At 37.1% G+C, this 12,086-nt stretch overlaps 1 protein-coding gene across 2 annotated transcripts in view; it reads left to right on the forward strand.

Annotated features, from left to right (window-relative positions):
• LOC132063273 (uncharacterized) overlaps positions 1-12,086 on the forward strand; it is a 33,823-nt gene that overhangs the window by 19,375 nt on the left and 2,362 nt on the right. For both annotated transcript variants that reach the window (XM_059455745.1, XM_059455744.1), the window contains exons 8-17: positions 2,710-2,843; positions 2,934-2,993; positions 3,265-3,500; positions 4,451-4,877; positions 6,489-6,812; positions 6,952-7,551; positions 7,634-7,807; positions 9,244-9,474; positions 9,554-9,837; positions 10,527-10,811. In XM_059455745.1, the coding sequence (XP_059311728.1) occupies positions 2,710-2,843; positions 2,934-2,993; positions 3,265-3,500; positions 4,451-4,877; positions 6,489-6,812; positions 6,952-7,551; positions 7,634-7,807; positions 9,244-9,474; positions 9,554-9,837; positions 10,527-10,811 (2,755 nt within the window). The remainder of the gene's footprint in view (positions 1-2,709; positions 2,844-2,933; positions 2,994-3,264; positions 3,501-4,450; positions 4,878-6,488; positions 6,813-6,951; positions 7,552-7,633; positions 7,808-9,243; positions 9,475-9,553; positions 9,838-10,526; positions 10,812-12,086) is intronic.

The raw sequence follows: 12,086 nt of genomic DNA on the forward strand, positions 1-12,086 counted from the left end.
ACATGATATCCCTATGTCTCTGGTGAGGGACTCCAGCCTCATTATGACACAGATTATAGGTCTCATTCGTAACCTCATGAAAACCATAGGTTTTTGCTTCTGTTTACTCTTTATCAGTTTACAGTCCCAGTGTTAAGTCCATTATTCCTGCTAGTAGTTGATTTACGCACTTAGGAGAATGTCAGTGATGCCTGGAATAATCAGACCCCTCTAAGAGATTCCTTTCCAGATATGTTCATTCTTTGCAACAATCCAGAGGCTAATGTCAGTGATTGTTGGACACCACAGGGTTGGGATTTATCTTTTAGGAGGCTACTAAATGATTGGGAAGTGGAGAGAGTGGCCAAATTGCTAGAAGAAATAGGGATGTTTCCTGGCACCAACAATGCACCTGACTCATTGAAATGGAAACATAGTGAAGATGGGGCTTTCACTGTTCGCAGGGCTTACAAAATGGAAAGCAACCAGCAAAACAACAGACAAAAAAGCTTGTGGAGAAAGATTTGGAGAAACTTAGCACCAACCAAGGTAAAATGCTTTACATGGTTGGTTGCTAGAAGGGCTTGCTTGACACATGCAGTTCTGAAGAAAAAAGGAATGACTATAGTATCTTGGTGTTCATCATGTGGGGAAGAGACCAACAACCATTTATTTTTGCATTGCAGCTTCACAACATAGATTTGGGCCATCTTCCTTAGTCTCACAGAAACAAAGTGGACCATGCCTGAACATACTGCAGATCTACTAAGTTGTTGGATTAGAAGAGGGGGAAGTAAGAGCCAGAAGGCATGGTGGAGGATAATCCCACACTGCATATGGTGGACAGTGTGGAAACTGGAAAGAAAGGAATAGTAGTTTTGAAGATAGGTCCAGTTCTATTCAGAAGGTTAAGTGGAATTGTATTTGTATCTTTTTATTTTTGGTGTAAAGAAAAAGATGCAGAGGAAACAGAACAGCTGGTAGAATTATTAGGATCTCTGTAAGTATTTCTTTCTCTGTTTTTCTTTTGAAGGTCCCCCCAGCATCTCAAGATGCTGGGGAATCCAAAATTACCATTTTCCAAAAAAAAAAAAAAAAGGCTTAATTGGACAATGAGAAATAATCATACATTTTTTTATGTCTGATTGCCGCCCAACCCATTCTAATTGTAAAAATGGCTAAAAAGAAACAGGGAAATGGGTAGTGGAGGATGAAAAGGCATGTGTAATTGCAAGTAGCACAATTCAGATGATCAAGCTCACCTGTGCTAGGCTACTTTGTTTTTGGTGTACAAATGCATACCCTGAAGATACAGAGACAATCCTAGATGTTCTTGATTCATTTTAGGATTGCAGCTATGCTTCGGTGATTGTTGTTTAATTTTTTTTCTTTTCTCCTTTTTCTCTTGTAAAGGGGTTTTCAGTACTTCCCCAGTACTGGTCTGTAATACAAAATGTCACCTGTTTCAAAAAAAAAAAAAAAAAAAAAAATTGCAAGTTGAGCCTTGACAATCCTGTGGAAAAACTCCGTAGGGAAACTCCATAAGATTCAACTAATGAGGTGCAGAAGTATCATTTGGTAAGTCGGGAGATTGTTATGACAGGAAGGTATTCATGTGGACTTAACTAGGAAAGTGGTTATGGAGGTTTGGGTTTTGCTCTTTGGAGAGAGGTGACCGTGGAGAAATATGAGGTCTTGGAAGTGGGATGAAAGACTAAGAATGTCATACTTTTGTATCAATGTTGTATATAGACGAACTTATTGAAGAGCCGGGAAGAGTTTAATGGGAATATATCATTCGAGGCGAGGGATGGGGGTTGGGTAAGTTTTTGCTATCATAGGTGGTGTGGGAACGATGCTCTGAGAATTTCAATCTAAAAGGAGATGCTAGTCCAACAGGTACGAAGGTTACAAGGTGAAAGTTCACTGCGATTTGGTGTTGAGGAGAAACTTACAAACTGGTAAGTTGCAGAATTTCAAATTATAGTTGATTCTCTCCACGAAGACAGGAAATGCATGATATATGGAGTTGGAGGCCTAGGAATAGTGGCATCTTCTCTGTTAACTCCTAGTATGAGAAACTTTTGGTAATGGAGGAGACTGTTTTCATATCTATCAATATGGATCCGTAAGGCTTTTTTTTTTTTAATTTGGCTAGCTGGGGGAGGGGGGTGATTTTGATGATTGAGAATTTGAGGAAGAGGAAGATTACATTTGTCAGTTGGTGTTTTATGTGTAAAAGCTCGAGTGAATAAGTGGACCATCTTATTTTACATTGTCAGTTGGTGGTTTGCACTTAAGTGGATGCTGCCAGGCACTGGGAAAAAAGTGTAATGTTTAGTTGGACCCTTAGGAGACGGAATGATTTTGTAAACTTGAAGAATAGCCTCTTGTCCCTGTTTCTTTTTGAGCGCCCATGAGGTTCCTTATATGTATAGATGATTAGGTGATGCACTGTCATTTATAGAAAGTCGTATCTTTTTGTAAGGTTTTCTACTTTTTGTGTAAACTAGTATATTGGCAATTTTTTGCCCTTCAATAATAAAATTTTAATACTTTATCACCCAAAAAACACTGTGATGGCAGATTTCCAGAACTTGATCTAAAAGATAAATCTCTAGACCTCTATGACCTGCCGGGTCTGCATGAATCACTCTTATAGTTTTCATCAGTTCTCTGTTTAAATCTTTGAATGCTGAAAACATTAATTGAGATGTTTTCATCTAACAGGAATCCCGAGGAGCAATTCCATTGGTAGAGTTTCTGACTGCATCTCTAATCTGAATGACACATTAGCAAACTCAGAGGAGGCAATTCGTAGAGGGGAATATGCTGTAATTAGAAGCTTGATACGGGTATTAGAGGTAGCAAAGCAGTCTAACTTTGTATTTCAATAATTTTAGCAGATTTGGCATTTTGTTTGATTTAATATTGACTGGAGTTATGCTTTAAAGGGCGGTGTCGAAGGCAAAAGACAAGTGGATAAAGTCATAGACAAATGTTCCTCTATGCAGGTAGGTTTGTATTATGTGTGAGAATATGTTTTGTTTTACTATGTTTTGCCTTTGGTTATTTTTTATGCACAATTTGCTATGCTGTCTTCTTATTGGTGTGATCTGCTTCTTGTGATGAGAACAATCCATGAAGAATCTTTCTATCATCCCTTTTATTTCGTCTCATTTTAGAATGCTAGAACATTTGCAGTTTCTTTTCGTGTGGGTCTGAGATAAAAAAAATTATTATGCAAATTTTCCATTTAAATTTAATATGTGCATCTACTTGCAGAATTTACGTGAAGCTATTGCCATCTATCGCAATAGCATTTTGCGCCAACCTGATGAGATGAAGAAAGAGGCAGCACTTTCGTTTTTTGTGGAGTACTTAGAAAGATATTACTTCCTCATATGTTTTGCTGTGTATCTCCATACACAACGAGATGCACTTTTTTCTACTCTCCCTGCTCATTGCAGCTTTAGTGATTGGATGAAAGCAAGACCGGAGTTGTATAGTATAATCCGCCGGTAAGGATAAAGCATTCTGCTATTGTGTTTAAAGTGCTTGCCTTACATGATTTTATGTTGCCACTTTTGTCATAGTTATTCTTATTATTGTTTTCATAGTTATTCTTATTATTGTTTTTACTCTTTTATCTGTTTTGACACATAAATATTACTGCTACAACTGACTCTTTCAGGTGGTTATCTTACACCATTTTTTGTTTTGGTATTTTATCACTGATTCTTGTGTATTGTTGTTAGGCCTGAAAAACTCTCTTAAGCTTACATAATTTGAATTGTCCGATATTTATGTGAGAAGTTAAAGAGATACCTCCAGAATGCGAACATAATTTGGCCAAATTTGACATCTGATCTCTATATACTAAACTGGTGTTCAGTTCAGTTGTTGAATTGCACTTGATCACCCTAGCAGCCATGCAATCTACTTGTTCATTAAATATTTAAGCATTCTAAGCTATCAATATTATATGGAGAAAATTAACTTTGATATTGCTCAAGAAAATGTATGCAATCACTAAATATGTTCGATTGGTCCTGTCTTAGTTCCCTTTAAGTTATTTGGCTTGGGGCTTGGGGATTGTATTCAGAGAGGGAAGGTAGAAGCATCTCTGTAAACTTATGGATCTGAACTTTGAGAAGCCTCTCAAGTTTACTAAGTCATCACTACTATGCGATACATTGATCTAGTTACTTTCCATATGTGGCTGATGGTCTGATTTCCTTAAATTATTCTAATGTAATGAAGCCTTCCGTATAACATCTCATCTGTGGGGATGATGGTTTGTATTGACATAGATATTACTATATACACTAGTTTAAGTTTCTTGACGTTGGACTAGTGTTAATAGAACTTTGTGAACACTTGTATGTCCTCTAAAGGGATGCTTTTTTACTGTAGAAGCCCAAAGAAATCCTGTATTATTGGATAACTTATATGCTAGAGTTGGCTGCAGGTTGCTAAGGAGAGACCCAATGGGAGCACTTGGCTATACGAGCAAACCTTCTCTTGATAAATTAGTTGACACTGCGGATAGTCGCCCTTCTGAGATGGGGCAAGTAGCAGCTTTGAGGAACGGAGAGGTTCTTGGACCTCAAACTGTTCTTAAGAGTGACCACTGTCCTGGCTGTCAACATCCTGGCTTGCCAGAAATATTAGAAGGTGCTCCTAACTTTAGAGAAATTCCAGGATTTCCTGTGTATGGTGTTGCAAATCCAACTGTTTGTGGGATTCGATCTGTAATTCAAAGGATTGGTAGCTCCAAAGGTGGACGTCCAGTTTTCTGGCACAATATGAGAGAAGAACCTGTTATTTACATCAATGGAAAACCATTTGTGCTCCGTGAGGTTGAAAGGCCATTAAAAAATATGCTTGAATACACGGTATGAGTGCAATTTCATGCAAATGTTAGATAAATAACTTCTGTTGGACCTCATTACTGCTGATGATGCATAAACCCTTCATTTTGCATTGACATACCGTTGCCAAATGTGTGTGACATTGAATGGTATCATTTTTTGGACATGATTTAGTAACATTATATGGATCCTTTACAATATTTACAAAACAATCAAAATTTTGATGGACCTATATCAGATCCATACTTGTCTAGGGTACTCGTACTTGGTCCTCGTTTCTAAAACTCTTAATTGAATCCATATAATATAAATTAAAGGAAGCTTATGAGAGCTGGAATCTATGGAGAGTTGACAAAGCTATCAAGAAGATCTGGAACATGGTACCAGCTTGTATATTTTGGTGTATTTGGTTAGAAAGGACTAGGAGATGTTTTGATGGGGTGTCAACGCCTTTAGGTCTTTTGAAAGCAAGAATTGGTCCCTGTTGGTAATGCAGAACAACTTTTGGATTTTACTAGCTCATTAGTTCTGGCTTAGATAGTTGTTGTACAGCCAGCCAGTCTTCTTTTTTTTTTTTGTTTGGTAAGCTCAAATGCTATATCTTGTAATTTTTGCATCTTCTTGATGCCTTTGATTAATACCACTTACTTCATCCAAAAAAAAAAAAAAATTGCTGTTGGTGCAACTATTGAAGCTTTACACCAAATTTTTAGACTTCTATTGTGCTGCCAGAAGCAATTCCACTACCTTTTGGTTTTCTCTCTTTGGAAGAATGCAGCTTCTTCTTTCTTTTTCTTTTTGTTAAAAAAATCAAGAAAAGTAGATCATGGAACTTTTGTTTGATTATAACTTTTTATTTTACTACCTTTTAAATTTCTTGCAATTTCTTGTGTCACATGCTATTAATTATAGAAGATATTCTGACTGATGTTAATTCCAATGAGATCTCAATATACTCCCTCTGTTTCAATTTACATGCCTTACTTTTTTTTTAGTCCGTTTAAAAAACAATAATATTTTCTATATTTAGTTACTCTTTTGTTCCAACATCCTACATGGAATGTTTAAGACCACAAAGGGCATTTTGGTACGTTGCACGCATGTTCAGTATAAAACCACAAGATTCAAAAGTCTCCCTTATTTTCTTAAACTACATGCCTAATCAAATTAACATAAATTGACACGGAGGGAGTAGAACATAGTGCAAATATCTTTGCTTTAAGTCCTTTTTTGAGCCTTTGGCTTATATTATTTTATCAAACATGACAATCTAATAAGTACTTCCTTCGTACTGAATAATCAGATTGCATAAATTCGAGTTTGGTCCAAGGTAATTTTAATAGATTTCAAATGGTACAGGTAGTTCTGTTTTGAAGTATGCTTGTGTTACAGTAACGAATTTATCTTTCACTTGGAAGTTGTTAATGTTCCTGTTTTCTAGCTTTAAAGCCTTATTTTGTTTTTTGCGGTATACAACATTTTGATTTTTACTGCAAGGACTTTTTGTATTACAATGTTTGCTGAAATACAAGATACTTCTTTTAAGTGGGTCTGCTTTGGGGTCTTGACTCCTCTATTACTTGTGATTTCGAGTCATGATGATTAAACTGGCTAATTACAACTACATGGATTTAGGGGATTGATCGTGAAAGAGTGGAAAAAATGGAAGCTCGATTAAAGGATGACATTATGCGAGAAGCTGACCGTTATCAAGGAGCAATAATGGTTATTCATGAAACTGATGACGGTCAAATATTTGATGCTTGGGAACATGTGAGCTCTGATGCAGTTCAAACTCCCGTCGAGGTCTTTAAGTGCTTGGAGGCTGATGGTTTTCCTATAAAGTATGCTCGTGTTCCAATCACTGATGGCAAAGCTCCCAAAAGTTCTGACTTCGATGTATTGTCTTTTAATATAGCATCTGCTTCCAAGGATACTGCTTTTGTCTTTAATTGCCAGGTAACATATAAATTCTTCTTCTTCTTCTTCTTCTTCTTCTTCTTCTTCTTCTTCTTCTTCTTCTTCTATTTACTTGTATTTTCTGAGACATTTGGCTCCAAACAGATGATGCTGATTTTACTTATTTCTGCGATTACAGATGGGTATAGGGAGGACTACTACTGGAACTGTAACTGCATGCCTTTTGAAATTACGTATTGATTGTGGGAGACCCATTAGAGTATTGCATGATGCATCAAATCTTGATTTAGGTGGTGGTATGTCAAGCGGTGATGAAAGTGAAGGCCAAGCCCATCCACCTGCATCATTAGTATTGAAAAGTAGACCTCAAACACATACAAATGACACATTTGGGATAAATGACATCCTGTTGCTCTCGAAAATAACAAGATTGTTTGATAATGGGGTGGAATGCCGAGAGGCCTTAGATGCTATTATTGATCGATGTTCAGCTCTGCAGAACATACGCCAAGCAGTCTTGCAATACAGAGAGTTGTTTAATCAGCAGCATAATGAGCCTAGAGAAAGAAAAGTAGCACTAAATCGTGGTGCTGAATACTTGGAAAGATATTTTCGTTTGATTGCTTTTGCTGCATATCTTGGCAGCGAAGCATTTGATGGATTTTGTGGACAAGGCGAATCGAGGATGTCATTCAAAGATTGGCTGCACAAGAGGCCGGAGGTTCAAGCAATGAAGTGGTCAATTAGATTAAGGCCTGGGAGATTCTTTACCATCCCTGTAATGCTTCTGACATCTGTCTGTCTCCTGGTTATGGATTCGTTTGAAGCTCGATTTGATTCTGTAATAATTGTTAGTGCAGGAGGAACTAAGAGCTCCCCATGAGTCACAGCACGGAGATGCTGTTATGGAAGCTATTGTGAAAGATCGGAATGGCTCTGTTCTTGGAAAAGGGTCTATTCTCAAGAGGTACTTCTTTCCTGGCCAAAGAACTTCAAGTCACATACAAATTCACGGTGCTCCTCATGTTTACAAGGTATGCTAAATATCCACTATTGTCAGGACGATAAGAGAAGCTGAATTTTTATTTCACATGCCTAATAGGGAGATAGTTATGATTCTGTTTAGGGTTTCCAAGAGAGGTATGAGAGTACATTTTACAACTCAGGCCTTTATGATAGAGATATGCCATGTTTTCCCCCAGAATTTTCATGACATGGATCTGAAGCCAAGTGACATAAACATCATATGGCAAAGAATAATTTGCAACTAGATAGAGTAATAATGCTTTGAGACAATTTTAGCATACAGTATATTAGTGTATGCTAATTTTTTTTTTCCGTTTCAATTTTTTTTTAGCGTACATTCATATATAGAGTATTATGTTACATCTGTAAATGTTTTATTACTAAGTTTAACTTAACATATTTTTTGGTTGCCTATATTGGGCGCGAGACCAATACATAAGTAGACTTTGAGAATTAGGATCAAATGCAAAAATGTGAGTATGAATTCTCTGATGAAATGCAAATACACACAGGAAACCGGCGAGAGAATATACCCACAAAATAACACACATGAAACAAAAAAAGAGAGAAGATAATCCATGATTATGGCTTGATTTGTTGGATTGCTATTTTTCCCCTAGACTATTAGAAAATGAAAGCACTAAACGACAAGTAAACTCCAAATGGAAAACAGAGGCACACCAAGAGCAGAGAAGCGGCTACATAGAAGATGAGTACAAAAGAGGCTGTCAACCACAATGGAGAGTATAAAAAGCTGCTAGACAAGACTAACCAGAGCAGTGTACAAAAATAGGGTTAAACAAAGAAGTCCGAAGTATTGTACCCCATTTAGCAATGCAGTATGGGGCTGGTTTATCTCTCTGCTACTATTAGAGATCTAAATTTAAAGCCAGTAATGAAAGACAATGGATCAGCAAGATCAGGGAAGCAGAAAATTACTATGCTTAAGAATATTACAGAAGAGACTGTCAACAACAATCGAAAGTATAAAACTACTGCTAGCCAAACCTTACCAAGCAGTGTCTAAAGAATGGGTCAAACAAAGAAGTCCAAAGTGTTCTTCCCCTAATCAATCTACGATTCAGTAGAGGGTTGGCTAATCCTCCGCTATCTTTATAGATTTCTATAAAAATCTCCATAATCCAAATTGTCACGGCGTGGACCGTCTAATCAGGCAGAAATCAGGTCACAGAATAAATAGATAAAATATTCAACTTTTACCTAATTGTATAGGGTAAACTTTTTCACATTTGCAAATGTCATGCTCGTGCAATGCACTTATTTGACCTTGTAAATGGAAGAGTAGAATTCACTGACTGGAAAAAGGTAGAGGCTAAGGACATAATTTTGTAGTGAATAAGCATAGATTTTCGAATTTGTGAATTTTGAGCTTTATTTCATGGCTAAAACTTGAAATTCTTACTGAATTTTTCATTCTTTTTAGGTTGATGGATACTCCATTTATAGCATGGCAACACCTACAATTGCTGGTGCAAAGGAGATGTTAACTTACCTTGGTGCAAAGCAGACGTCAAAAGAAGGATTTGCTAAAAGAGTAATTTTAACTGATCTGAGAGAAGAGGCTGTTGTTTATATCAATGGAACACCTTTTGTTCTTAGAGAATTGAATAAGCCTGTTGAATCCTTGAAGCATGTAGGAATCACTGGTCCATTGGTCAGTCTTTAATCAAATTTCCCTTTCAAACAATGGATATGATGATTTTATCATCTATTTAACTTCATTTTCCCCACAGGTGGAACACTTGGAGGCACGGTTAAAAGATGACATCCAATGTGAGATTAGACAATCTGGTGGTAGGATGCTTTTGCATCGTGAAGAGTATAGCCCAACTTCAAATCAAGTTAGTATCATTGGATATTGGGAGAACATATTCGTAGATGATGTTAAGACTCCTGCTGAGGTATATGCAAGCCTGAAGTATGAAGGGTATGACATGACCTATAGGAGGATACCATTGACTAGAGAGAAAGAAGCGCTGTCTTCGGATATTGATGCTATCCAATACTGTACAGATGAGTAAGTGGCAGCACCTAATTTGCGGAACATTTAAATGTCTTCAACTTTTGAGACAGGTCATTCAAATATTCACTAGTCGTTGGTGTGAGGGAAAAGTTGGCATATTAGGACTGAGGCATAATTCATTGATTGTATATGAAAGTTGGATAGCTTCTTGTCCTTCTGCAGCGATTACCATGACATTGACAGATTGCAATAGATCTAGAAGTAAAATCATGCCTGTGGAATGGCTTGTCGCTAGCAACTCTACTATATCTCGGAAAATGTCCAATTGGAAATAATAGGATATGCCTTGCTATATTATGTTCTTATAATTGTGAGCTTAAGAATCTTGATCGAACTATCATTAACTTGTCATTGCCAATTTATACTAGTTAGTGACGCAAAAGCTACATTCCTGAAGTTGTCTGGCTTGATTTCGTGTTTGAGAAGATTTAATCGTTCATTCTTTGATAAGATAAATGTATAACGTGCTTCTTTTTTTTTCATAGTCTCTCCGAATCCAGAGAAATGTCTATTCTGAGTCAGGTGCATGTGATTGACTGCCAAAGGGCAAATCTAGTGATGATATTTTACCTGTGTTGGTGAAGAATTTATTTGATAGTTATTAATCAGTCACTTCCTTTTCTACGTTCTCATTCGAAGGAAAGTTGAACTAAATTTTTTTCCTTTTCCCTGTCTCTAAACAGTGCTGCAGGATCTTACCTTTTTGTATCACACACTGGATTTGGAGGGATTGCTTATGCAATGGCTATTATTTGTTTAAGGCTTGAAGTTGAGGCTAAGTTGTCATTAGATATTCATCGACCATTGGAAAGTACTGTTCTTCCATGTCCACCTCTAGAGAATTTCAATGTTCAAATTTCTGATGAAGAAGCACGGAGAATGGGTGACTATCGGGACATATTAAGCCTCACTAGGGTTCTTGTGCACGGGCCTGAGAGTAAGACAGATGTTGATGCTTTAATAGAAAGGTACGCATCCTCTACTATACATAAATGCATGGGTTTTCTTCTAGCTTCCTTTAGCAGTCCAGTCTCCTGAAGTACTATACAGGAGATTAGTTGAGGGCATAGATTTCATACTCATACCATAAATTTTTTAAGGAATATTTAGATTCAATTAGGAATTCTCTAATCACAGTAAAGGAACTAGTGACTGAACTTATCTGATTTTTGGGTGAAGACAATTAGTGAATCAAGTATATCCTTTAATGCTTATTAAGCTATGTGTATACTAGGGGAATTGGGTAAAACTATTACTCCAAGATAACAGGAGATATTTGAGAGGGAGGCAGTGACCCGTGGTGTAGGTTATAAGGCCTAGGGAAGGGTGCTCGTTTCTGGTAAAGTCGTCTTACTATGGTAAGTTTCTTAATAAAGATGTTCAAATCTTCCCATGCCTATCCGTTTGGATCCCCAACAGCTCAAGAAAGATGTGTATATTTTTTTTGTATGGTTGGCGGCTAAAGGAGTGATTCTGACTACCGAAAACTTGAGGAAGAGGAGGAGCACTTATATTGGAGTTTCATGTGCAAAAATACAGGAAAGTATGTGGTCTGTGGACCACCTTTTATTGCATTGGTTAGATAGCTTCGCAACTATAGTGGAAGAGTCTAAGATGGTTTGGTTTTGGACCATGCCGGGTACGGTGAAGGCTTAGATAGCTTCACAACTTTGGTGGAAGATTTGAGTTGGTTTGCTTTTGCACCGTGCCGTTTACGGTGATGTTATATTCAGTTGGGATTTTAGATGACAGAAGAGAAGACGTAGGGCATGGTATATTGCTTCATTGGCTTTAATGTGGGTAGTATGGAGAGCGAAATAGAAGAGCTTTTGAACGAAGTGAGCTTGATTTTGTACATTTAAAGAATAATCTCTTAACTTTCTCTTTGGTGTCCCAGTAGCTTCTTATTTCTAGTGAAGGATGGGTGTCTTTTTCTGCAGAGAACCATTTATTTTTGTACGTTCTCCATTTTTTGGTATACTTCTTGTATATTGGAGCTTTTACCATTATTAATGAAATAATTCCTTGGTAGAAAAGACAAATAGATTTACCATGGGTTTCTTCAGATCAAGTTCAATTGTATACTTTGTTTTCCTTTTGGTGTAAGGCGGACTTCTTAAATGAAGCAGAATCAATACTTAGCTTATTAGAGTCCTTATAGGACTGAAAGAGTTTCGACTTTTTCTCTTACGTAATATTGCGGGTATAAAGTCGGGATAAACCTTCAGGACTGGGAAGTAGCC

This window comes from Lycium ferocissimum, chromosome 7 (assembly GCF_029784015.1).
Source record: "Lycium ferocissimum isolate CSIRO_LF1 chromosome 7, AGI_CSIRO_Lferr_CH_V1, whole genome shotgun sequence".
NCBI lineage: Eukaryota > Viridiplantae > Streptophyta > Magnoliopsida > Solanales > Solanaceae > Lycium > Lycium ferocissimum.